Here is a 27,774-nt window from a genome sequence, read left to right on the forward strand (position 1 = left end):
TGCCACTAGCCGGTATTCAGAATGTGTGCGCGCGAGTCAACTGGCGACCATATTTAAAGTTAAACATGTAGAGTTCAGTGGTCTGTGGTGCAGTTATGGAAACAGTCAAATAAAAAAAGCATACTGGCAGCGGCCACATTAACACACAGTCACCTCATTACATTACATTTAATTACATAACGTTAGCAGCAGCATAAACTCACACAGACACAGCAGAAACAAGAGTGTAGCTAAATAGGTTAGCTTACCTGTCTGTAGGCTAGCCAGCCTAGCCTACTGCAATTACTTCCTTGTCCAATTTGGTCTGATATGTTACAGTGAGGGAAATCATGAAGAAAGTTCAGTCCAAGCTATTTGAAGAGGTTTGACACGTATGGTGACCTAGCCTAAAACAAGGTATGGCGCAATGTAGCCTGCTTTATGTCCCCATTTATTAGCCTGCAGCTAACCAACAGCAGGTTGTCAGTCCCAATCCTCTGTTTATGATAAATGTTTTCATATTAACAACGATTAAATGTCTACCTGTGATTTGAAGATGTCTCTTGGAGAGATGAACCTCTACTTCCACCAGCAGTCAGCAGTTTCACCGATTTTTCGCAACTTTGGTTCCCCTAAATGCCTGGTAGACAATCGGCCAAAATGGGGATTGTTTTATTTTTTTCGCGGGCTGCAAATTGGTCTCACAGCTCTCATCAACTTCAAAGCACCAGCCCAGAACCATGAAACGTGAACTGTGAACATGTGAAACTTTTGGCTAAAGGGTCCCAAGTTTTTCCTTCTGAGAAAGTAAAAAGGAGTGAATATTGGATATAGATTTGCCAAATGATAACTAATGCTTGCTGTCATATCAACTTTGGAGGGTAATTCCAGTGTTGTGTCTACAACTTTTTCAGCACCCACCCACGTGACTTATCAGATAAAATAACAGGATAGGCTACATATTTTTGCAGCTTTGCCCATTTGCATTCTACACAAAGTGATAAGAGATTCCACCTTCCAATTTTTCCTCTGAAGAGATATTGTTAGAAAGGCAGGGCCGATGGTATTCCCAGGTCATGTCCCAGTAAATTTACTATGCAAATTGTGTTAGGGCGGCAGACGTCAAAAGATAAACAGTGTGGAGACAGCTGTATGAATGCTTTACTTTACAGTCTGTAGCAAATATGATTATTGCATTAAAGGTGTTTTGTATATCACTACACACACGAGTAAACAGTTTCGGTTTGGAGACAGTCATGATCTATTTTCCTCCAAACAAGCCTAACAAGGAACCTCGCTTGATAATAAATGCATACAGGATGTGTAACAGTACCTGGGAAGCACCTGACAAATACACAAGCATCAAAGCATGCAGGCATGACATATGATATCATCTTCTTCAAATAAAGTAGATTTTGCATCTCGAGATCCGTTGATAGAATAGAACAGTTCATCTTTGAGTATATTGAAGAGGAAAACCCTCTCAGGCCAATATCACACATGCATTAGGAGAGCATGTGATAGCATGACTTTTAAGGCAAGGATACAAGAGACTGGAAGAGGGAGCACAATGAATCAGACTTACAATGTGTTTTCTTTATCCAGCTAATCAATAGCAGCGCAATCATTAAGCGTTGAATTAGTGTAAAATGCTTCAGTAACCGTTGGAGATATATATAATGACATAGCAAACTCTGCATGGTTTGTAAATGGTTTTTATTAGCAAAATAAGGGAGATGAGTCTACAAAGATTCTCCATCCGTGGAGAACATACACATACATTGACAGTTGTGGCAGTTTATTTTTTAAATATATATATATATATATATTTATTTATATATATGTATATATATGAACCGATCCAGGACCGTATTTACTGTTTTATCACTACTCTTGGCAAAGTAGTACTGATCTCAAATCACAGACCAGGCTCCCTTGACCATCTTTATTTCCTTTCCATCACCTGAATGAAAAAGCTTGGTGGATCTTCAAGCAGCACCTCAACTCTCAAAACCCATCACCGGACCGGATCCAAGAACCATGTCCGAACCCTTTGAAACATTTCAGACCTCATCCTCAACTTTACAAACCTCTTCTCTGTGGTTCAGTTTTCTTTATTTCATTAACACCAAACCACCTTCTCCAAATACATTAAAATGTGCCTATACTCTGGTCTTTTTATACTATGAACACTTGAGCGCATTATAAGATCACCGCCACAACTAACCATTTTTCGAATGGTTGGTGAAGAATGGATATTTTGTACATTGTTTAAAAACCAAAACCCCAGATCTTTGGGGGTGAATGTAACCATATACATCTCAGTATTGTACTGCGTGGTTGGCCAGTAGGCCTTCCAATGTCATGGTGGGTGGGGGGCTGGATGGAGGGGAGGGGGAGGACTGTATAGGCTACATGTTGGTCACCATGGCGACCCATGTACCGTTCAGACCAGAGGGGAAATCTACCTCCTTCCCATAGATCAGTGGGTGTGCACAAAGAAGATAGCAGGGGACACTAACGTATGAAAACAATTTACCTCTTTATGTTCAGAACAATTCAGCAGGCAACAGAACAAGCATTTGGGGACACTACGACTGCAGTAAAAAGGCATGCGAAGGCACAAGTACCAACAAACTGGACTCAAAAGTTGGACCCCTTTTCTTCCCTTTTTTTAGTTGTAGGGAAGGAAGAAAAGAAGTTATCTCCACCAACGGCATAGTTTCCTTTTCCAGAGACAGCGGGCAGAAGGAACAGCGAAAATATGATATTGAAATGGAAAAGTACATAAAATAAAAATGTGTGGAAAATCTGCGGTGTGACGCCTTTACAATGAAACAAACATCCTACACGAATGTCGTGACGCTAGTTCAAACATTTTCCAAGACAAAAAAAAAACATAACATAAATAAAGCTGTTAAAAGTGGCATATAGTACAGCACTGGTCCGTGACTGATCCTCCCCGACTCGTCTCATCTTCCCCACCAAAGATGCACAATAAAGTGGCTCCACTGCCTGGGGACAAGAGAGAGAGAGAGAGAAAATATGAACATTTTAAATAGAGGTTTCCGAGCGCTCAACCATACTGCTATCATTTCCCGAGCATCTAAAATGGAGCAGAAAATGTGTTTGATGGAAGGCGGCAAAAAAATTCAGCGACTCAGTGACTCAACTATGCATTTGATTACGATGGATTACGCTGCATCTTTGTGGTCGACTCCAGCTATGTTCTCTTCATTATTCGGAAAAGGCATAAGCTCTGGAAACGACCCATTTTAAAGCCAATTTGTTACAGGCATTTGAAAAGGGGGGAAAAAAGCTAGAATGCACAGGCACATAAGGATTTCCTCAGCAACCTCCCACTCGCAACCCAAATGCTATGATAAGCACACATTCAGTGACGTTTGGTCGCTTGAAAAGATGAAGAAGGCATGATTATGGGGATGATGATTAAGACTTCCTTACCAAGAAAAAAATGGTTGTCATCTTCCTTGTCGTTTTTTTCCCCTCAGAAGAGCCCACAGTCTTTCAGGTTGTTCTTGATGATTACATCGGTGACGGCGTCAAAGACAAACTGCACATTCTTGGTGTCTGTGGCGCAGGTGAAGTGGGTGTAAATCTCCTTGGTGTCCTTCCTCTTGTTCAGGTCCTCGAACTGACACTGAATGTAGGCGGCTGCTTCCTCGTACGTGTTGGAGCCTGATGATAAAAAAGAATCCAAGAGTTTACAACATCGGAAAAGCACCAGGGCTTTGAATCTGTTTGAAATGGCATTATTGACATGGCGCTTCGGCTTCATGTTGTGAATCTTACCAGCGTATTCTGGGTAGCAGATGGTCAGAGGGCTCTTTCTGATCTTCTCCTCGAACAAGTCCTTCTTGTTCAGGAAGAGGATGATGGAGGTGTCCGTGAACCACTTGTTGTTGCAGATGCTGTCGAACAGCTTCATACTCTCGTGCATCCGGTTCTAAAAAGGGAGGAGAAAACCGGAAGCTTATGTTGTGATCATTGTGCTTAGCTCAGTGATTGATGAACGCCGGAGGAAAGATCTAGAAACATAGCCTATCCTTTATATTCTATCCTCCTCCGACCACAATAAAGATTCTAGTAAACAAAGAAACAGAAACAGTGCCTGCTATTATTATGTTATTTCCGGTGAGTCAGGGGGCTGATATTAAATATAACGTATAACATATCTCATATGCTCTAGTTATGTCCAGTATTTACACTGTAACACTTTTCTGATGTCACATCTCATACACTCAAGTTATTTCCAGTACCTACATTGTGTACATACAGTAGAAGAATATTCTCACTTACTTATTTACTTGTTATTCTTATATTAACATATTGATAGCCGTATTGTCGGTTTTAACCCTGTGGCCTTAAGCAAATATTTTTACACTTGTTTCTATCTGCATGTGTGTTTTGTATTCTTAATTGGAGCAACTGTATTCAAATTTTGATACGGATTGTGATATGAAGCGCTCACCATCTCCTCGTCCTCAGCCAGCACCAGGTCATAGTCGCTGAGGGCCACGCAGAAGATGATGGCCGTCACACCCTCGAAGCAATGGATCCACTTCTTCCTCTCTGACCGCTGACCGCCAACATCAAACATCCTGGAGGGAGGACAGAAGTAAACATATGTAACATACGCGCGCACAATACGAGCAGTGTGTTGCAATTCTATGAAAACCCTCGGCATAGATAAATGTCTTGAAGAGTTACTCTGGCTGCTCTGTTCTTGCTGCAGGGTTAAGTAATGAGGAGAGAAGAAAATATACTTTCTTGTGTCTTTCAACTTTTATGTAAGCAGTGCAACGAAGACTAGAGTACTACATTTGCACAGTGTTCTATTTGTTTAGAAACAAAATGTGGGACATTGTATCACTTGATGCTTGTTTTAAAATGTTTAATGTAGGGCCATATACTGTACAGGTGAAACTCGGAAAAATTAGAATATCGTGCAAAAGTTCATTTATTTAATTAATTCTACTTAAAAGGTGAAAATAATACATCATATAGACTCATTACATGCAAAGTGAGATATTTCAAGCCTTTATTTGTTATAATTTTGATTATCATAGTTTACAGCTTATGAAAACCCCAAATTCAAAATCTCAGAAAATTAGAATATATATATATAGATGACATGGCACCCCAAATCATCACTGATCCAAATGAATGTTGCGTTTCATTTGAAAATCAAGGTCCCACAGTCTAGAGGAAGAGTGGAGGGGCACAAAATCCAAGGTGATTGAAGACCACTGATGATTTGGGGCATCATGTCATCTGCTGGTATTGGCCCACTGTGTTCTATCAAGTCCAAAGTCACCACAGTCGTCTACCAGGAGATTTTAGAGCACTCCATGCTTCTCTCTACTGACAGGCTTTATGGAGATGCTGAATTACTTTTTCCAGCAAGACTGGACACCTGTCCACAGTGCCAGAAACCACTAGTAACTGGTTGACTGACGATGGTATTACTGTGCTGGATTTGCCAGACAACTCTCCTGACCTGAACCCCATAGAGCATCTATGGGCTATTGTCAAAAGGAAGATGAGACACACCAGACCCAACAATACAGACGAGCTGAAGGCCACTATCAAAGCAACATGGGCTTCATAACACCTCAGCAGTGCCACAGACTGATAGCATCCATGCCACGCCGCATTGAGGCAAGAATTCATGCAAAAGGGGCCCAAACCAAGTACTGAGTACATATGCATGATTATACTTTTTAGAGGGCCGACATTACTTATTTTAAAATCCCTTTTTTATTGATTTCATGTAATATTCTAATTTTCTGAGATTTTGAATTTGGAGTTTTCATAAGCTGTAAACCATGATAATCAAAATTATAACAAATAAAGGCTTGAAATATCTCACTCTGCATGTAATGAGTCTATATAATATATTATTTTCACCTTTTAAGTTGAATTACTGAAATAAATGAACTTTTGCACGATATTCTAATTTTTCACCTGTAGACTAAAAGCACACCGCAAATCAGATTCCAAAAGGGACACTGTGAAATAAATGCATGCATCTGTGACACATTCAGAGCACCAACATGCTGATACCTGCTGGTCTACTAATTGGTCTACCGCAAAGGGCTTCGTCTGAAAATAATGTGTGTTTTTTTTTTTTTTTATAAAGGCAGGTGCAGGGGAGGGGGATTTTCGAAAAAAAAAAAAAAAAAGTATTCATATATCATTAGGGCTAAAATAAATGCAATAAAAAAATTTGACTTTCACATGTGAAAGACTGGCATCCTGGCTCAGCAGATCAGTCTCTCTTTCATTCTGTTTACCGACACAGCTCCAAAAGTTAGTCATTAAACTGATGCAACCACAAATAGACACACTTTGCTTTCAGATAGAGCTCTTAGCCACAACCGTGTAACTCTGACATTACATAGCGCAATGGCTAGCCTTACGTAAGAGCTGTAATGTGTGGTAATATACCACAGTGACAATAATGGTGTGTCAGCATGACTGTTTGAGCTGCGGTGTGAAATGGTCCAGAAAAAAAACGACAAAGTAAACACTGAAACATTAGGATGGCTCTGTGTGTGTTTAAGGATCATATAATACTGGATTTCTCAGTTCTATTTTGTGGCCTCACGAAATGACACTGGCAACAGAAAACAAACTTCTGGTATCATGACATCATCAAACCTGCTGCCCCCACTTCCTGTCTGGGTTTTTTTTTTCAGACAGAGGGCTTTTAACTGAGTCACCGCTGATGTGCACAACGCCTTCACACATTGTGTCACAACCTACAACTGTACATGTACAAAGGGAATTTGTATTATTTATTAAATGGAAGTGACTGAGTCAGTAACAGGATGGAAAGCTAATTAATCCGTCTGTCGTGTTTGAACACTTTTAAGGTCTAAGCCAGCTGTTAGCGGGGGAAGAAGTTCTCTCACTTGAAGTGCAGGTCCTTGAATGTGAAGTGTGTCTCCACAATGCCTGTGGTTTTGACCCGGGTCCTCAGCACATCCTGCTGGGTCGGGATGTAGGTGGCCTGGGATATCCTGTCCAAGTCGTTCAAGTAGCTGAGAGAGGGACACAAAGAGAGGGACAATGAAAAACAAACGAAAAAGACAGATGGAAGAAGAGGGAGGTGGAGAAAAAGGGAGCAGGAGAGAGACAAGTGGGAGAGAAATGTGTCAAGGTCAAGTGAAAACTCCCAGTGCACTCAGACTGATAAAGCAAGTGTGATCCCATTTATAGTTCAACCTTTCTGTTAGAGACATTTGACTTCTTTGTAGGGACAATATCCCACAAGAAAACTAGTGCAGGAAATTTATGACTAAATGTTGACAGGTAAATTTTGAGATTTTTATAATAATATAATAATAATATCTTTATTTGTATTGCACCTTCAAAAACAATGGTTTACAAAGTGCTTTAACAAAATACATACGAGCAAGTACAATCAAATAAATACATACTAATAAAAAAACATGTACAAAAAGATAAATACACACTCATATATACACACAACAAACCAAACGAGATTAATAGGTTCTAGGATAAAAAGACATTGAGGAAGAGAATAAAAATAATAAGTTTGCTTCCCTAACTTGTTTTCTCTCATGAATAAAAAGGGTCCAAAATGTACATGTAGGTGTTTATTTTACTAAACCTTGTCTGTTTGTCTGTATATTTTCCTATACAACCACCTGTAACTAGTCTGGATGCAGAGCAAATTTCTATCGACGTCATTGAAAATGAGGGTCACCCCTCAATTGGTCTCTCGAGGATAAATAAAAGTTAAATGAAAATGAAAAATTTGAAAGCAGCGAGTCTAGATTTCCAGGGTAATATGGAACGGCCATTATCTCAACATTTGTTTTTTTTAATAAATTCTCTGCCAAAAATGCATTTTTAAAGATCCTACATAGTATTTATTTTTTATTTAAAAAATGGAAAAAGACTGTATCCGTTCTGTAACTTTGGCGGAATGACTTGGTGGTTGAAGCTATACTGTAACCTTACAGTAGCCAGGTCCAGGGTCATTTCTGCATTGTTTTCTCTTTTTGTTGAAACCTTGTCTGGGTTCCTCCCTGGGTCTAAGCATATGCAGCTGTGGAAACTCCCTTCCAGCAAGTGTGAATGTGTTTGTAAGTCTCAGTTAGTCCCCGTAATGGACTAGCCGTCTGTCCAGGGTGCTTCCCCACATGTATGCTGAAAGCCTGCTGGGATAGGCCCTAGTGCTCTCATGATCGTTAATGGGAATATTAATTGGTATCAGTTTGGACAAAAACAACTCAATTCCGAGTATTATATTGCTGCTGCAACCATCTAGACAGGAGAACTTTGTTTAAAGTCAGCTATATGTAACATCTCCTGAGGGTAATATTTTACACAATGCAACTGAGTGAAATTCATAAGGTTAAAGAGCCCACTCAAATGTCAAATGCTACCGTAAACATTCATAGTAAATCATTTCAAACTCTAACAAATGACAAAATGTTTTGCATTTCCTATATCTTATTTGTTCCACCAGAGCATGGTCTTAGCTTTAATATTTGTATAATATGTGTTGTCAGTTGTGGGATACTTATTCGTACGCATACAAGGACATCCCACATAAAGCTACATGTCCACGCTCTCTGGAGGTAGCATGACCGCAGCTAATACTTCAAGGATACAGTTGATAGATTACAAGGGAAAAAGATTAGTGCTAGTTGCCAGCAAAACCAAACCAAAGTAATCTCCCCTTCATGCATACAAGCCTTTTGTTTGTCTTTAAAAAGGTATTAGGTCAAGTAAACACACACAAGCTTTAGCAATGGTGTTTTCCTATTCATGAAAAAAGCCCCTGGACAGCAGGATTAGAGGAACCAATTAGGAAAAATTGCCAATGACTACAGCTCGCTTGGCCGGCGATGTAACCGCAAAACAAGCGGCCATTTCTCCCCCCCCCCCCATAAAAAATAAAAATAAAACCCATAGCAGCTGCCTTGTGATGATATTATTTGTTGTAACGCATAGGGCTATTGCACAATGTATAAAGGATATTGTCAGTGTAGCTGCAGTGTGGATTTCATTTTTCTTCTTCTTTTGAAAGGATGTGGCAAATGTTACCGTGCTGAGGAGGACGGTCAAAGATTAAATCCTCTTTCCAGCCACTGCTCTTGCTCTTCTGGCTTGGTGGAAGGAGTGCAAATATTGACAGTGTAAAAGTCCAGACAGATGCTTAATACTGTAGCTTTACTGCTCTCCTGGGCATTGCTCAAACAACTAGTGGCAGCAGCAGCTTTGTGTGTGTGTTTTCAGTGGAATGCAACTGTTGGCGAGGACTTTGTCATTAAAAGTTGCTGACATACAGTACATTATTGTGTGTGCGTGTGTGGGTGTGTGTGCGTGTGTGGGACCACCGAGTCTTTTCAGTGGGTGACTCACAATTCTGGCGGACACCTCAACTGTGACCTCGGTTGTTTGTGTGTCCGTGCGTGTGTGTACAGGCGTCTTTATGGGGACCAATAGCTTTAACCATCGGAGTGAGGAAATTTTTTTCTGAAAGTGGGGACATTCAAAGCCCATGATTAAGGGTTAAGATTTGGTTTTAAGGTCCAGGTATGAATCAGGTTTATTTAAGGGTAAGTGTGAGGGTTTGGGTTATGCATTTATTTCTGATGGTTAAGGTTAGGTTAAGGGGCCAGGGAATGCATTATGTCAATGAGTTTCCTAACAAAAATAGAAGTACAAGAGAGTGTGTGTGTGTGTGTGTGTGTGTGTGTGTGTGTGTGTGTGTGTGTGTGTGTGTGTGTGTGTGTGTGTGTGTGTGTGTGTGTGTGTGTGTTTGTGACTCACTATGCTGCCGAGTCGTTGAGCTGATATTCGCGGGAGCGGCTGAAGCAGGCATTAACACCTCCGTCCTTCCACAGTCGCTTGATGACACCAGCCAGCTCTCCCGTCATGAAGCCTTCCTCTGCTGAGCCGGCCAGCACAAACAGCTGCCGTGCATCGTCCTGAGTGAATAGTAGAGTTTCTTAAGCATCAATGCCATAAGGCCACCATTATTTAATAAGAAATAAACTGCTACCAGGCTAAAATGTCAGTGTAAGCGTTACAAATAAATCCTGTAGACAGCTACAACTCAAAGGGTCATTTCAAGTGCAAAAAACATTGCAAAAATGAAAATACATGGGGAGGCTGGGGGTGGGACTCAAATTCAAATATATTTTGAATGACTTAGGGACAACCTTAAGACTACCTTAAAAAAAAACTTTATTCAGAGCAAAGACGACTTTCCCAGGAGTAATAATAATAATAATGGATTGGATTTATATAGCGCTTTTTCTCGCACTCAGAGCGCTTTTACAGGTATCCAGCTATCATTCATTCACACACAGTCATAGCGGTATATTGGCAAACTATTAAATGTTTAGCAAACACCACAAATCACACATCTGGGTCACTACTCACGGCTCTAGCGGCGTCGCCAAAGTCGATCTTGAGGCGGCCCATGGCTCTGATGATGGCGATGATGGACTGGATGGTGTTGCTGTAGACCACGGCCTTGTACTGCTTACACTCCTCTTCTGAGTAGCCCGCCTCGTGAATGATCCTGCAAGAAAACAAGGGGACAAACATGGTGAGCAAATGGGACATTTTTCCGACACCGCAAAACCTCGCCTGACACAGCAATAAAACCGACAGCAACCCAATTTTTCGGGATGCTACCGTCACACACAGAAAACTCACTGAGATCCTTTCATAGCTTTCTTAGAAATGACTTATTATCCTCCTCGGCGCTCATTCCATATCTCTTTTAGTACTCTGACCTTATTTTTCAGTCACTGTAACCTCAGAGACATATTGTCAGTTCACAATGGCCCTGAAGGCTACTTATGTGTGGCTGGTCATCCAGGACAAGTAGCTGTTTACTATGAACTCATGAGGCTGAGTTACTCTGGGTAGAAAAGCAGCAGCTGAATGCGTACTATGGCCGAAATGTATGAACTTGGGACTTATTTGAGACATTATTCATACTTTCACTTGGGTTTCAGTGTGGCGTGCTAGTGAGTATTTATGGCAGCAGACTAAACGTGGGACGGAATCAAAATAAAACTTTATGGCCCATATTCATTGTAATACAGAGAAACGGTGGTGATCACAGTGATGTGAATTTATTAGGTTTTTCAGAAGAAAATGTTTAGGTCTATGGCACCGGAGGAGGAGTAAAGTATATCTCACCGTTTGAGGGGCACAATTGATTAACGACTAATTTCATTATCAGTTCCAAATGCTTATTGAAATTTTTTGGTCAATAAAATGTCAGATGTTTCGCTCAGGATTTCCTCAAGCCCTAGGTGACATTTTTCAAATTGCCTGTTTTATTCGACTAACTGTTTTAAGACCCCCCCGGAAATTGAATTGATTACCACAACAACATACAAAGAAAATCAGCAAATCCTCACAATTGAGAAGCTTGAGCCTTGAGAATGATTGGCATTGATAATCAAATGATCAATTTATTGAAAACAGCTCCGGAAAAACATTTTTCTATCGATCAGCTTATTGAGTGTTTGAATTGTTGTTTCAGATCTAAATGTTAGTTAAATCAAATCATTGTTGATTTGGTCTTTTTATGCAATTTCATGTTATTTAAGAAAAATATAGTAGAATATCGCTTGGCTTTCATTCTAAGCTTGCAACATGTAAATGTAATCTGACAGCTGTATAATGCAACAGAAATATGTATATACTGTAAAAAAATAAATCAGACAGACAATGTGCCATTATATCTGCACACTGGCAGTCTAGTAAATTTATGACATTGCATTGTCAGTAAAATCATAATTCAACGGGAACAGTAGATAGTATATATCATAACTGCATGTCATATTGCTGTGTATGTGACGTGTCTGCTTTTTGATGACAGTATTCAGAAGGATATTCATGAAAAATGTCATTCAAATTAACGACACACACACACACACATCATGTGGATGATATACTGCCAGGGCCTACATGAATGTATTCCCCCTGGCTTGTATTCATGATCTATGAATTTACATGGTACATGTTCTGTACACAGAGAGGTGCTTTAAAAACATGATTGGTGTTTGACCCCGTTTGTGTTGTGGAAAATGAATACTCTATCGGCGCCATTATGATTATCTGACAAGGGAAGTTATTGATGCACAGGGAAAAAAGGGAAGGAATAACAAGTTTGTTTTGATTGTTCAGAGAGCAAAATGATGAAATGCGACAGGAGCAATTTGAACTCACTTCATCTGCTTGACGATTGTGCTTTTCCCTGATTCACCAGCACCTGGAAAAGACGAGAGAAGAAGAAAGAGAGGCTTGTTAGAGGGTGTACATATTTCAAGAGGTTAATGTTGCCTTTAACAAGCTGCAGCACAGTGTTTTATCTTTTCCATTTGAACACTGATGTCAACCTGCTCACTTCCTTTATCTGCATAGTTTTAAAAAAGGTCAGCAATTCTGGAGAACGCAAGTGTTGATAAAATGAGTTTTTTTGTCAATATCAGTGAATATCTCCTCATGATCTCCTACCTGTCTGTACAGAAACAAATCTGGTGTTAATACACAGCCTAGGCTCTGTGATCAAAGGGTATGTCAACAAAAAGGGGCCTACCGTAGCTAGCAAAAGGCCCGTTTTACAGAGCCTAGGCTGTGTATCAAAAACCAGATCTCTTTCAGTGCACACAGTACGGACAGGTGAGGATCGTGAGGAGATATTCACTGATTTTTTGACAAAAATGGCGTGCCGAGGAACCGTGAAACTGAAACCTAAGCGTAACCGCGTCAACCAAAGGAGAACTGAGAAGCGAGTGAGAGTGTGTGTGTATGACTTGAGTGTTCCAGTTAAAAGCAGTCTTTAAACCTCTTGCTTTAGCCGCCGGCCGCTCCAGGCAGTTCCAGCTCTAATATACTGATTATATTGCAGCGCTGAGCTTGCTCTAGTTTAATGTTACGGACTCTCGCACTGTATAAGCCAAATTGTGTGTGGAATTTTATGCGAAAAAAACACATCAGCACCAAGCCTCATTGGCCGTAACAGTGACGATAAAAACAGATTATTATTGACTGTGCGGTGAGGCAGCTAAGTACAAGGTGTCACTTGCGGATGGGAGGGCACTCGTCTGCGCCGGCCACTAATTCGATTGGCAGTGTTGTAGTGGAAGCGATGGTACGATGGAGAGAGCAAAAGGGGAAGGGAGGGAGGGATAGATGGATAGGGAGAGCATTAGAGGAATCAGACTGTCGGCACGGCTTTTAGCTTCGCGGGTCTCTCAAAAAAAACGTCACGGTGCCACCATGGCAACACTGCTCTGGTTATATCCGGGACATCTCTAGTGTAGTGTGAGGCCACAGCAGTCACCTGAGGAGGCTTTGTGGTTGTAAGCAAGAGTGTGTGACATGTTGGCTCTTCCACCGGTCCAAGACCATTATGAATAATACATCTGAGGCTGTTTTCCCCCAGTCCCCTTTACCACTAGCTTGGAAGTTCGTTTTTCTTTCTTTCTTTCAATTATTTAGCTGAATAGTTATCCAAAGTGTGTGTTTATTTTTGCTCCTAGTATCAGCCCACATTTCTGATTTCCACGTTACTTCCTGGGTTCCTGCGTGATTCTGGCGAATCTATGGGGAAGACAGTAGAGACTCAAAAGAAAATCTCTCATAGTAGAGCTTTAACAATCAAAGTCATCAGATGTGTCCTCATAAGCCACATCCTTACACTCTTGTCCTCCAAATGTGTGTTCTCATAAACTACATTAGAACTGCAAGTGTGCACTTAACGTCCTCATATTACAGCAGTGGAGACTTGGACACAGCGAGCGAAGCAACTGGCCAGTTGTCACTGATGTAACGTTCCTCTAACTATGCCACAAGGGAAGATTTTTTCAACCCACTCGAGACCGGCTTTTCCCCGTGAGTAAACAACACCCCCAGCTTCTCTCTCTCCGCTCTAGAAACAGAAGAAGGGGAAGTGGAATCATACAGCACTAGATAAAGCCTCCATTATGTGTTACCTCGTGAAACTGTGTCAGCAACGGGCAAGATGGTTTACTCTTGCATAATAAAATCGTCCGCCTTATCTACTTCCACCTTCCATGATGTGCAAAAAAATAAGAAATAGTGCATTTTTGGAAACGTGCCACTTGTAGTTCCACTTGCTGTCTTTTTTGACTGTGCTGAAAATGTGTGTGTTGTGTGCCTCTGGTCGTCTCTTAGTGTGTTCGAAGTGTTGAGATGATCTGGGTATATGCTGCTGTGTGTCCTTTGAACATTTAATGTGACCTTTTTTTTCAGCCCCCACCCTTCCGCCCCTTAAAAAGGCGTTTGCCAGGCTGTCTCTGTAATAAGTATTTGTGCTTAAGGACCTGTCTGGTTACATAAAAGGTAAAATAAATTAAATATTAATTAAAATATAGATATATATGCATCCGGGAGCAGTGTGTACACTGTGCACACCCTCAGCCTGAAATCCCTTCAAGCTTTCCTTCCCTTAGCAATAACTGCGTGCTGATAGTAACAGACCTGTTATTTTACCTTCAGTATATAATTGAAGAGATTCACCTGAGGACACATTATTTTAATTATGTGTCACCCCTCGGTGTGCCGGAACCCCCTGGAGGTAAAGTTGCTCTTAGGATAAACTCACTGGCTGGGTGAAATCCCCCGATGGGACACTGCAGATAGACGGCAGATAACCAAGCTAGACTGGGGCACAGGCTGGCCCCGTGAGCCGGCACAGTCTGCCCAAAAGGCATTTTTACAATGTCACAGACAGTTCACACACTGACGCAATGCCTCTCGATGTGGGACTACATTAACATCAACTCCAGGCGGGCTGTGAACTCACACCGAAGTACAGAGTGGCCGTCTTATGAAGGGAACTTTTTTAAACTACTGGACTTCACAATGGTTCCCTTCGGGTTTTTTATGGCTTTGTTTACACAAAGTACACCATATTGAGAGGGTGTTACAAAACAGAAAATACATTCACCTCGCATCTACAGCCTCAACGATTAGTTAGCTAAATCGGCAATTATTTTGTTAATTCATTTATTTTTACAGCCATTTATCTAGAAAAAAATACCACACATTTCCTGATTTATGATACTAAATCATTGTAGGCCTAAGGCCTAAACTGAATATTTTTTTCTTACTTTTCAAATGTGACCTTTGACTCATTTATTAACTATTTGTGGACTTTTCATAGAGCGAACAGTGATGAAATCTGAAAAATAATCTGTAAAATTGATAATTAAAATAATACAGTCGCGGCCCTTTCAACATCGATTTTTTTCGACAAAAATAAATAATTTATAATCGTTTTCCCTGGACTGTAGAATGAATTTAGAGGAGGAACAGGATAAGTGTTTCAACTTTAAAAAGAAAAACTCATTTGATGACAGAGAGAGTGAACAGTGACGTTTGATGAGTGATTGTGGGAATCTACTGCAATTGGGAAAAATGTAGCAGCAAGTTTTCGCAGTACAGAGCCCTCTAGGAAAGACGGTTGACATAAATTGAAATTAGCAGCTGCCAACAACTGCTGTGAAAATAAGCCTGCCTATTCATTTAAGCATGCCAGTGGTTAATCGTGGACGAAGGCCATAAATTCGGTGTCTAAGTCTTCTCCATTATAATCAATGAGACGTGAGCTATGTGTTTAAGCATGTGACTTGGCTCTGGCCTCTCGACACCAGTGATATCATTAGGGTGTGGATTCTCTAAAAGCCTCTTAGGTCTGAGGAATAGGAAACAAAAGACTTGTCCAGATTTTGACTCCACACACACACACACACACACACACAGAAACACACTTAACCCTCAAACAGGCCTTTGAAGAAGCGAAAACCAGGGAAATGTCCTCACTCGGATGGTTAAAAGCTTAAATTGGTCCTCAAAAAGATGCCTTTACAAGTACAAACTTACTATGACACACACACACACACACTTTAAGGGTTACACAGCACCACTGGCCTGACCCATTGCTCCTCATGCAGAGTCATGTTACACACCCACGGCTTTGATACGCCCACACTCAAAACCACTGGAGCAGCTGCTTTCTGTTTCTAGCGGTTCAAAACTATTTTAGGAAAATCCCAGCTAACCCTCACCAGTGAAAATTCTTCCGCAGAGAACAGGGCCGTTCCTATCTGTCTACAGACCGCAACATCTTTTCCTCTTGGAGACCCACTCCCCTCTCGCGTAGGAAGGCAGAGAGAGGACGGGGGAATGTTTTATGACAACGGTAGTTTGGAAGAGAGATGAATGTGATTGAAATGGCTACCATGCCACATGGCCTTTCTCCATTTATAGATTAACCATTTGTTGCCACTGCTGCTAATTCTCTTTGCTAGTAACAACGGGTGACAACCAACAGTCAAAGTAAACATGACGTTGTATCCTTCCCAGGCTCGTTGTCACGCTGTAGCTGGCTTCAGGGTCCAATCAATGGCATGAAGAAGATGACGTTGTTGCGGTTCAGAAGAGGTTTATAGAGCCAAGTTACCGGGCCCACAAGCCCACTTTTAGGACTGAAGGACTTGAATGGTGGGGCTTATGAGGTTTGGCACAATGTGCTAACCGCATTAGTGATGCCACATTAACAGCATGAGCCAAACACCATCCATCCATCTCTCCCTCTCTCTCTCTCTATCTCTTTCTGCCCTCCAGCCTTTCTTTGCCCCATAGCCTGTCTTCTCTTCCTCCCTTCCTTTACAATTTATCATTCATATTCCTACACTATCCAGTTCCTCTCTTCTGTTTTTCTCTCCATCCAGCCCTCTCTCTCTCTCTCTTGAGGATTTAAGAATGACTTACTCATGTAAGATTCCAGCAGAGTACATGCGGTGCAGCCCACCGGGGGGAAATGACCACTGGGATCGATTTGACAACAAGCGAATCGGTGACTAAAAGATGGTTTCCCACACACACACACACACAGTGGCACAGACTACTCTCCAAGACGTCTGACAATGCCTTACAGCGATAAAGGAATGTGAACAATACAATTGAACTGCTTTGGTTGTCCTGTGTTTAATGCGATGCACTGAAAAAAATGATTTTTTGGGCTTGTAATTATTACTTGATTATTTGATTACATTTTACAAGGAAATATGATTTCAGTGCTTCTACTTCAAAATGTCACCCTTTATTTAATGTGTTACTTGATTTTTATTTGTAATTATGTATCCTCATTTTTATATGTAAATATTATCCATCCTTCCAAGTAATATTAACATAACAACTGTATTGACCGTACAGCCTAACATAAGCAAGTAAACTTTACTTAGATAATAGGCATAGATAGTATACAAATATAGTATGTAAGCTTGCAATCTTGCGCATGCTCAGTGGATGAGTTCAGTACATTTTGAATTCAGAGGAACTAGGCATTAACAGGACTTCTGGACGACACACTTCGACTGGGGGATTGTTTCGGTGCTCATCTGATGAGACAATTCATGGACGTGGAGCCTTGGGGTATGTTAACTTATATGCTTAACTAACTTTTTAATGGTCTGTCGGCTTAGTCATTGTTCTACTATTTTAGCAGCTAACCGGCTAATGGCTCTTCCCGCGTCCGCAGGCTGTTTTGGACTTGCCAAAACACTATTGGACTTGCATGAGTCCTTTTTAGAGGTCCATGGACACAGACATAGCACAGGTAAACAGCATGGACATTTAAGTAAACAGGGCTGCAGGGATAACAGTGCCACAGTGTGTGATACCGAACGCGAGGAGCCTCTTTCATCTAGGGCCAGTTGTGTTTTGAGGTCCGGTAAAGTTAGCATTGAATGGAGGCACCATTTTGACTTGCTGATATTAGCCTGTTGGTTAAACTGACAACACAATGCTTGCTTTGTTCAGATAATGTTACTTCTGTTAAGACTAGTATGAGTTATTGAGTGTTAACACCGCTGTGGCACAGGCTGTATCATTGTAATTGGTTTAAAATGTTTAAAAGATTGTTAATGATGTTAGCCACGAAGCTAATGCTAATCGCAAAGGCAGCTAGCTGCTATACTAAACCAGGCATTGTGCTAGCCAAGCTAAGTTGCTATCACTCCAGTAACATTAAATGCAGTTTGTTAGTGAAGCAGTGATGGCCCATTTGACTTAGAAGTCAGTATGTTATAAGTGTATTCACTCATAAATGATTGTGATATAAATACAGTCTGATTTATTTAATTTTCTTTGTTGAAACTTGCATGCTGATTTAAAACAGTAGGCCTAATGGCAATACAGTTCATTTAAACGTTTTTAAAGGGAAATATATTTAAATAAGTCACATGTATTTTTAAAAGAGGAATATATATTGCAAGTAAAAGAGGTGCCAAAAAATAAATACTAATTGGAAAGATGTTAAAAAATACAAATACTGCCTCTTCAGGGTTCGACATAACGTATAGCCCGATGGCCCGGGGCCAGTAAAATCATATGCAGGGCAAGTTGATTGGCCAGTCACTGTCCCGCCCGGGCCAGTGACTGGCCAATCACAGTTCAGTATCTTTTTGTAGACTACATCATGGTTCATTGAAATGCGCGTTGAGAGTCGTAATGAAAGCAGTGTTTATTTAAGACTCAATATAATAAACCTAATATAAAATATATTTTTTGATGAAAGGCCAGTGGACAACCGATGCGTGGGCGTTTTGACAGGCGGAGCAAGAAGCGGGTGCACTCTCGCTCCGTTGGCAGAGCTGCCTACCGTCCGCCTGCGAGTCGACAAATCAATCGACTTGCTTTGCCCCCTTTCTTTCTTCCCACAGCAGAGGTTGAGGTGCAGAAAGTGATAACTGCGCTTTTCCTTTATCTGCCACCGTAATGTTACAGTATTTGCATACAAGCCCCAATGGTAATACAAATGAGAGGCGTTATTTAAACGCTGTGAATGCGTCTCCGGTGATTGTGTCGGTTGTAGACAGAAACGAACGGAGGGACTCCGCTCACTGTAAAGTTCCTATAGTCGCGCAGTTTGGCACTGTGTTTTCAGGCTCGAGACATTCAATCAAATCGCGGAAGTCTTTCCCATTGAAATCGCAAACGGGGAGAATATCCCCGGTTATTATTTTAGCCACAAACCACAGTTCATATGCGCGGCGGCTCACTCGCTGGCGAGATCACACGGTGAAACGCTGCTGTGATCGGACGAAGGCATTGTGTGTTTCTAAGGTGATTTAACGTCATAGTCTTAGACGAGCGTTTAACTTGTGCTGCGTATTTTGCACTGCATTGTTTTTTATCAATAGTTTGAAAAAATGGTCCCACACCGGACTCTTATGTGAAGCTGACACTTCATGCTGAAGTGACGCTCCTGCAGCGCGCTCACGACCAGACGTGAACTCACATACACGGTGAAATATCCCATTAAAAAAAACGGCATAACCCACTGATTTTCGTATTTCTATTCTATTTTTAAAGTCAACTTGAGCGCAAGTGGAAAACCGGTCATTCGGTCGACACATTCACATGTCCCTAATGCATATAGAGAAAGTAAAAAACAGCCTACCACACCACAAAGAATGATCAGACCTTCATCTCTTATTTTTTTTTTATGTTTGAACATGACTTCTGCAGGTGAACTATTCATTAAACTGCCCAAATTCAAGAATAAAAACAATCAAAAATCATAAAATCAAACTACTGGACTTTAAAATACTGGCCGACTCTTTCAACATACTTTCAGTTGTAGGCTTCTAATTCAATATGTTTGCCTGGTTTTATATTATGTGTATGAGCAATATCAACATTTCATATAATTAACTAAAATAAAAATAACCAAATCTAAAGGGAATATCTATACTGTTACAGTATAGATATTCCCTTTAGATCTGGTTATCTTTCTTTATTTTTCTAATACAGGTATTATAATTATTGACACTAAATTATGAAGAAAAAAAAAGTGTGTGCAGGGCCAGTGAAAATATACAAGGGGCCAGTAAAACTCAGATCCACTGGCCCGGCGGGCCAGTAGGAAAAAAAAGTTATGTTGAACCCTGCTCTTAAATGTAAATAATTTCATATGCAGGATTTTTCCTGGCACAACACAGTGGTGGTGACAGTATGCTTTATTTCATGTTGATTCATTCCTCTGTTCTGTATTACTGCAGCTTCTTCCTGTTGAAATGGATACCCCGGCAAAGCTGCGGATCATCTTGGATGATGATGACATTCGTAAACTGGTTCTACCTTTAGGCATCCCAAACTCCCTTCAGGACCTTAATGATGTTATTCAAGAGACATTTCATATCACCAGGGCGTTTAATGTGATGTATCAAGACATGGATTTTGAAGGCCAGTTTTTCAATCTAAGCTCCATTGAAGAAGTGCAAGACAAGGCTACACTAAAGCTTGTATTTACTCAACCAAATGTCCTAACTCTCAGTCCTGTGGAAGTATCTCATGTCGAATCCTTAGTTCCAGAACAGTCTTCTGATACAAGCGCTGGCCAGTCTTCTGATTCTCAGGACACAATCCTGCTGTCCTCCTCGGATGAAAGTGGACAATCTTTATGGTCTCAGCCATGGCCGGCAACGTTTCCAATACCTGCCTTTCCTCATGATGTAGACCTTATGATGGAAGTAGGAAACCAAGCCTATGAAAAGGATGGCACACTGTTGAACAATCCAAAAGTGACGAGTAGCATACTCGAGAGGCTAGCAGACACCATATTTTCATATACAGCATACCCAACTGGTCTCCAGGTTTTAGCTGTGGTAGAAGCTTTGGTTGAAAAGTACCCATGCCTCAAAGACCCGGGGTCTTTTAATGGCTTATATAGTTGGCAACAGAGGATCAAATACAAAATGGGCAATTATGATGATGTTAACTCCCTGAAAAGAAGAATCTCTGAAGAGGGTTCATCCAAAGACATCAAAAAGCCAAAGAAGGCAGAAGTTAATTACTTGCCACCACTGCCACTTGTTGAGACACAGAACTCTTTAGAGAAGGAGAGAGTGGATTTGTTGCAGGAAGTAAAGAAGAAAAACTGTGAGAAGATCATTGGTGAGAAAATGGAGAGGTCTTTCTCCTATCGAAGAATGGAAGTTGTCCAGCAGTGCCCTGCAGTCCAAGACCTCATGGAGAGATGGCCTGGGCTGTTCTGTGAAACTCAGGTAAATCCAGTTCTTGTGTTTCTTTACCTGATGCTTGTATTGTTGTGTGTACAGGCTGGAAGAATATAAGTAAGATACACTTTGCAAGATTATGAAGTTCACCATGCAAAAACAGTGGTATTACACTACATTCATTTTGGGAAGGTGGACTGTATAATGTAGCAACTAAGTATCTTTTAACAGAAGTATTGCTTAAAATTGATCATCATTTTGAAGGCTATAGATTGTGTTGCTGCTTAGTAGTATTGTATTAAACTGGGTGGACTACTTTATTATTCAAGCAAGGTGGGTTGTCATGATCATGTTGTGTTTTTTTTATTATTTGTAATTGTTTCAGATCAAAGAGGAGTTCAGAAGGATCACAACTCTTCATCTGGAGCGGACTTTTTTGTCAAAATTGGACAGTTACTCAACCAAACTCCTGGAGATATTTCAGACAAAGGGCGGGGTCCCGGGCACAAAAACAAGGCCTATGCTGGATTCACTCAGCCAGGTAAAGTTTAAAAATATAATTGTTGTCGTCATATGTTGAGCTAATAAATACATAGGATAACTGATGACACGTCAGCTCATTTGAACAAAGATAATATGTTTGTTCTCAGCAATAAATTCACTTCTGTCTGTGTAACAGCAACATGCTGAAGGCAGAAGAGATGTCACCATCCGCTGCTTGATGGAGTTCCTTGGAGAGTCTGCAGAGGAACTCATCAAAGACTATCAGGTACATTTTGAACATTTGTGAAATTATTATTCAGACCATATTAAAATGTGTTTCTTCTCCAAGGGGAAAAACCTTTTAAATTCAATAACTTAAATTGGTGCTTAAGATACATGACTAGTGCTGTATCTGAAATGTTTAAAAATGTTCATTTATTTCAATTTATTTTTTAAATTTTTACCCATTTTCTTATTTTTTTTTTTGTTGAATCACAGCCAATCTCACATTTTCCCTCAACACTGAATACAGTATACTTACCTGTTTATGTCCTTGGAGCTAAGCACATCTTAGGGGTTGGCCCAGGTTTGTGCCTCTCCGTGTATTAGCATTACTTTGGGTCACAGAGATAACATATTCTGTGAAATATAATTAACTTGTGTTGTCTGAAAAACCCAAAAGGATATTTAAAAATATGTGTTGGTAGTCTGACATGGTTTTCATAGTCCTCAAGACTACTCTAAAAAGACTGAAAAAATATTGTCTGGTGAAATTGTCTTTAACCTGTTTGCTAATTGTTCCTGGGTTTCAAGTCCAAACAAAACAGTACAGCAAAATGATTTTTTCTTCAAGAGTATTTGAGGATTCTGAAAATATCTAAAGTTTTTAACAACCTTATGGGTTTTTGAAATAATGCCAGTTTATCATCTCTGAGAAAAAAAAACGATTGTTACATCTGGACCGCAATGTACACCAATAGATGAAAGGCACAAAGTAGGGTTAACTTGAACTGAGAAAGATCTGAAAAGAAATTCAATAAATAATAACTTAAGTTAAGTGTCCATCTATGTGAAAATTAAATTAATTAAAATCAGTACTTGTGTACATACATACCCAGCATTTAACCAATGTCTTGCTCTGAGCGTCTTATTTCTTTTGCATTATTGTATAAGTAGTAAATGGCCACTCAAATAAGCCAACCCAGTAAATCACCTCTTGCATATTCAGGAACTTTAAAGAAAATATCTTTAGTATAATGACTTCCAAGCACTGATTCACATGTTTTTGACAGGATGTCAGCAAAGAAGCCATCAGAGATGACCATGCTCATCATGTCTTGAAGATTGTTGTCGTCCATGGAAGTACTGCACAGGAAGGCCACAGCCCTGCCCATGTCTTGATCATCATCGAGGGAAAAGAGGTTCTTGATGATTGTAAAAGTGTGGCAAAGGCTTGCCTTCTGCTCATGGGTTTTATCTATGCAATGAACTTGAGTTACCCACCAAAGTTGAAATACACATTCGAAGTGTTTCAGAAGCTCTTTCTTGAGCTTGACATCCTGAAGATGTCTCCCAAAGTCCGGGCTTTGCAGAACAAACTTCTATCATGAGATGATTGTTTCTGTGCCGGTTCACGAACCAGTTGCATTGTTGTGGTTCAGAGGAAATACTTGGGAGCTAGTTAGATAAAGAAATGTCCTGTTCCAAATATTTGAGCCCAGTTTGTAAGATTACATGTTTGTATATTCTGTTATGGTAACTGACATATTGTTAGTCTCATAGCATAATTGCCTAAGTCATATTTTTTTTTCAGTTATTGCACTTTATGGTACTTGCAGTTATTGCACTTTAACGTGATACTTTTAGGCAGTTCTTTTTTCAAACTCACTCAAGGATGAGAGAGAGAGAGAGAGAGAGAGGAGAGAGAGAGAGAGAGAGAGAGAGAGAGAGAGAGAGAGAGAGAGAGAGAGAGAGAGAGAGAGAGAGAGAGAGAGAGAGAGAGAGAGAGAGAGAGAGAGAGAGAGAGAGAGAGAGAGAGAGAGAGAGAGAGAGAGAGAGAGAGAGAGAGAGAGAGAGAGAGAGAGAGAGAGAGAGAGAGAGAGAGAGAGGTTGTTGTATTCTAACTGGCGACACTGTTTTTTTTATTTTTAAATGTATCTGCTAATGCCAGTCAGTGTGTTGGAATACTGCAAGCAATTACCTATTGCAATAGTGTTGGAAAATAAAAGTGTTTCTTATAAAGTAATTTCATGTTTTGTGTTTCTTACTGTTACTTAACTTTACTTCATTTCCTGAGTAAAACTTACAAATAATTTCTGTGTGGAAAACTGTTACAGGGTTTTTTTCAAGTAAATGTTACTTAAATAAATGTTACTTAAATAATGCTAAAACAAGAACTAGGTCCAACCAATTAAAAGCTTTGGGAAAAAAAGTAGTATTTTTTACAGAAATGTGTAAGTAAATGCAGTGCTAGTCCAAGAGTAAATTTTACTGAAGGAGATTGTGTAAAATTTACTCATGAAAGCAGAAATTTGCTAGTAAATTTTACAAGAATTTCTTGGTTAAACTTAATCATCATTGGTAAGTAGATTTAACTTGAGAATATCATATTATATATAATTTGCTCCCTCAGTTAAATTTACTAGGAATTTCTGCGTGGAAATTGTTACAGAGGTTTTTTTAAGTAAATCACACTCCAAATTTTTTTCAGTGTGAGTGAGTGACAGTCATGCTGTAGCCTACTACTAAATGTATGGCAATTCTGGTTACATAACTCTAAAACCAATGGGAAGCGTAAGAGAGAAGAAAGACCAAAGTTAGACAAAGGGTAAAGCATTATTAATCAGATCTTCTCCACGCGACACAGCCATAGAAAATAGTAATTAGTCTGAGCAGAAGATTGTAATCTATTTCAGCGTGGAGATATGAATAGTAGTAGGATAATTGGGTCCCGGAGAAGATGGGAATAAAATGAGACGAGGAGCTAAATGAGAAATAATATGTTCGGTTTTCAGGGGGGAAAAATAGAAAAGAAAAAGTTCACATTCCCTCCCTTTCCACAAAAGATCACCTGAGCCTGCTAGCCGGTTCACACTCAAACTCACTAAGATTCAAATCACTTTTCATGCAAATCCAGATTCTTTTTACGTCAGCGTAATGATTTAGCAGCAAGCCAATGATTAAGAGTCAGAAGATGATCACGCCATGAGTCTGCCACTCATTGGATAAAACCAGAGGTTTGCTGTAGTTTATAATATCCACCCAGTTTTTTGGAAGTGGTCATCCCCACGCAATACACAAAAAGACTTCAACAAGCCATAACCACTATTACTGTCATACCGTTCCTACCGGTTCTAACCCTTCGATTATTTATTGTGTTCTGTTATCATACAAATGTATTAATGTTCAGAATATTAAATATGTTGTTTAAAAATAAAAATAAATATGTTCAGCCGGAATAATTTTTTTGTTTTTTTACCCAGACATTTCAAAATAAGACATTTGAGAGCTATAATCGCAAATACTGTAGCAGCGTGGTGTTTTTGCTAATGGTTATCATACCGTCAAAATATGATACCAGCCCAAGCCTAGTACTCCAAATTGCTTGCTTGCGAATCAACAATTCTGAAAGACTGATATTTTCCTTGACTGTTTATCTCCAAGGTAAACAACTCCAACTCTTAAACTTGGAGCCCGGTGCTTCTGTGCGCCTGGCGGAGCCTTTGTTAATTTTTAATGCTTCACTCATTAGCACTGTTCTCATCTTACAGCCTCTCTCCTCCTGGCCGTGTGTCAGGCGGTAACTTGACTAGGCTATCATACTAATGGATCACACACACACACACACACACACACACATGGCAGGAGGCCGTGCCAATGCCAGCCACGCGTACGGGCCATACGACCTGGCAACCACAACCATCACCGCAGAGAAAACAACACAACGGCCATTCCACTCTAAAAAAAAAAAAAGATAGAGGACGGTTGAGCTATTAGTGCAGTGTTGTTGGGTACCAACACATTTCGCCCTACAGCAGCAGCAGCATAGCAGAAACTTGACCTAACTTGCTCACTTTTTAAATCAGCAGGCCCCGTCTGGCCTCCCAAGCACCTGTGGAATGCGCTCAACACCTTTAGCAAGAAAATGTTCATTCGCAAACAAAACAATGGTGACATTTACATTAAATGTTATATGTTAACATTGCAAGAAATGTAAATATTGTGTCTTTTTAGGCCATTTTAAGGTGTGGTCCAGTCAACAACGATAGTAATGGGACAACAAGTGTTGCAATTTGTGCAAAGCACATGAAAAAAAAACCACTTGTTTATCTTGATCTGGCTCACAAGTCTGGCCACAAAAGCCACCAACAGCTCCAATTCTGAGCTTTAATGTCAGGTGTTTGCCAAATATCAGCCGCTGGCCTGGGGCATTGTCGTGTCCTGGTAACCCACATACCGTCTGTGTACATGTCAACATTTCCCCAAGCCAGCGGGATCCATGGAAAAGTTTTTCACCTATGGCTTCTATTTACAAGGATAACAGAGGTTCCCCACACTTTAAGTAGGTAATGAAACTCATGTGGGCATGGCCTGTTTTTCAGAAAGGCTATGATATGAGGCGATGATATGACAAAATCCGATGTAGTGAACACAAGAAATCACAATATACCTAATTGAAGAAGGCGAATGGGTGTGCTCTGCCATTCATTCATGATGATACATTCTCAGGGTTGATTTTCAAAAGGGACATTTCAACTTTACCAACATGATAACCTATGGCATATGCTTTGGCAATAGTCAAACATGAAGTAAAAGTGGTTACACAAAGGGCAGTCAAAATTGGCCGTTGCTGAGTGTAATGAAAGGGTCATGAGAAAACTATCTTTAGGCTACATAAGCATTTCAAACTTTTAAACTGTCTACCATTAATCAAAGGCTATTTAGTTTAAAGGGCAGCTATTTCAAACTAATGTGCATAAGACTTCCAAGAAAGTTAGGACTTTAATTTTCTAAAGTAACTTCATTACTGGAATTTCCCTGCATTTGTTGTGCAAGATTGTTGCCCTATTCAGACATGTCTGTACACATCTTATTCTTGAACTTGAGATGGAATCAAGACTAGTAGGCTATTCAATTTAAAACACAGGATAACTGAAGAGAGAGAGAGAGAGAGAGAGAGAGAGAGAGAGAGAGAGAGAGAGAGAGAGAGAGAGAGAGAGAGAGAAATGAGTCCCATAAGCCCCCTTATTAGGCTCAACTTTGACTTGTAGAACAGGTAATGTGATATGTTGAAATGGGCTAAAAAATGAGGTCACTCAACAAAGTTTTCAGTGTGACAGTGTGACACTCAATAGTGAAGACCTGGGCCCCCCATTATAAAGAGCCATCGGCCTGTTTTCACTGCTGCAAAGCACTGACCGGGGCTGCTAGACGAGAGGAAATGTGCCATTGTTGAATGGGATTTAGTCAATTCAAATGGGTCTCAATGGATGGATCCAACGCGTACAATAGGGGGAAAAAGAACTTGCCATGTACGTAATTCTGACATACAGTGAAGTTGGTCCACCATAGCCCAACCCCTCCCCACCCACTCATTCTTACCCAGCAGAAGCAGCTTGACCTCCCTGGCTGCCTTCTCTCCGTCGTCCCGCAGATTCCTGTCGATCATTTTACTGCGCTCCACCGCCGCCTTGTCCTCCGTACTCAACGTGCATCCCATCCTCGACAATGTCCTTCACAAACCCCAAAATGGCCTTGTAAAAATATACCTTTATGAAAACACCATAGGCTATATGCCCCACATGAAATGGGATAAAACTGCCCTCAGTCGCTCCGCACACAGTAGGCAACACACACACGCCCTTTTTTTAAATGACAGGCAATCGATCTTTTCAGGGAGAGGAAAGAAGAACGACAGGACTTTAAAAAAAAAATTAAGACACAGCGTCGCGTTTCTTTCGTCTTGTTCGTCCAGTTGAAATATTTTCCGTTGTTAATATCCGCCCTGAGCTCGAGGGGAAAGCTATTTTACCAGCGAAACTATTCCTTGATGGTGATGTTGCCTCGTTCACCCGTTCGCCTCCATTCGTTGCGGCGGCGACTGCCAGTATTGTAGGTTCAGGTCTGAGTGTGGAGCGAGCTGATGCGGTGGTGCTGTGGCCTGGCCCGCAAGCTGCAACAACGATCACACTTCCGCTCTGACCCTTTACAATAAAGGTGTCATTTTCCACAA

General features: G+C 40.5%; 2 protein-coding genes across 2 annotated transcripts; one reads left to right on the forward strand and one right to left on the reverse strand.

The window, feature by feature from the left end:
* Positions 1 to 1,688: 1,688 nt before the first annotated feature.
* gnai1 (guanine nucleotide binding protein (G protein), alpha inhibiting activity polypeptide 1) lies at positions 1,689 to 27,657 on the reverse strand. Its single transcript, XM_080051304.1, has 9 exons — positions 27,144 to 27,657; positions 12,238 to 12,280; positions 10,429 to 10,570; positions 9,814 to 9,971; positions 6,918 to 7,046; positions 4,472 to 4,601; positions 3,793 to 3,946; positions 3,445 to 3,678; positions 1,689 to 2,994 (listed from the first exon to the last, which is right to left on the reverse strand). Exons 1-8 carry the CDS (start codon positions 27,259 to 27,261, stop codon positions 3,488 to 3,490), a joined length of 1,065 nt encoding a protein of 354 aa, XP_079907430.1. The 5' UTR covers positions 27,262 to 27,657; the 3' UTR covers positions 1,689 to 2,994; positions 3,445 to 3,487.
* LOC307268712 (uncharacterized protein) lies at positions 20,799 to 23,152 on the forward strand (the record flags this gene model as incomplete). Its single annotated transcript, XM_080051448.1, has 4 exons — positions 20,799 to 21,107; positions 21,445 to 21,600; positions 21,739 to 21,828; positions 22,835 to 23,152. The coding sequence occupies 4 exons, from the start codon at positions 20,799 to 20,801 to the stop codon at positions 23,150 to 23,152; spliced, it is 873 nt and encodes a 290-aa protein (XP_079907574.1).
* Positions 27,658 to 27,774: the final 117 nt, after the last annotated feature.

Source organism: Ammodytes marinus (genome assembly GCF_949987685.1).
Source record: "Ammodytes marinus genome assembly, chromosome: 22".
NCBI lineage: Eukaryota > Metazoa > Chordata > Actinopteri > Uranoscopiformes > Ammodytidae > Ammodytes > Ammodytes marinus.

Bases quoted from the DNA above. Each gene is read 5' to 3' on its own strand.
- gnai1 (XM_080051304.1), bottom strand. From the start codon at position 27,261: ATGGGATGCACGTTGAGTACGGAGGACAAGGCGGCGGTGGAGCGCAGT. The intron at 9,972-10,428 runs GTGAGTAGTGAC...CTATTCACTCAG, and splicing joins TTGGCGACGCCGCTAGAGCC to GACGATGCACGGCAGCTGTT. The intron at 7,047-9,813 runs GTGAGTCACAAA...TCCCTCTCTCAG, and splicing joins CTCAACGACTCGGCAGCATA to CTACTTGAACGACTTGGACA.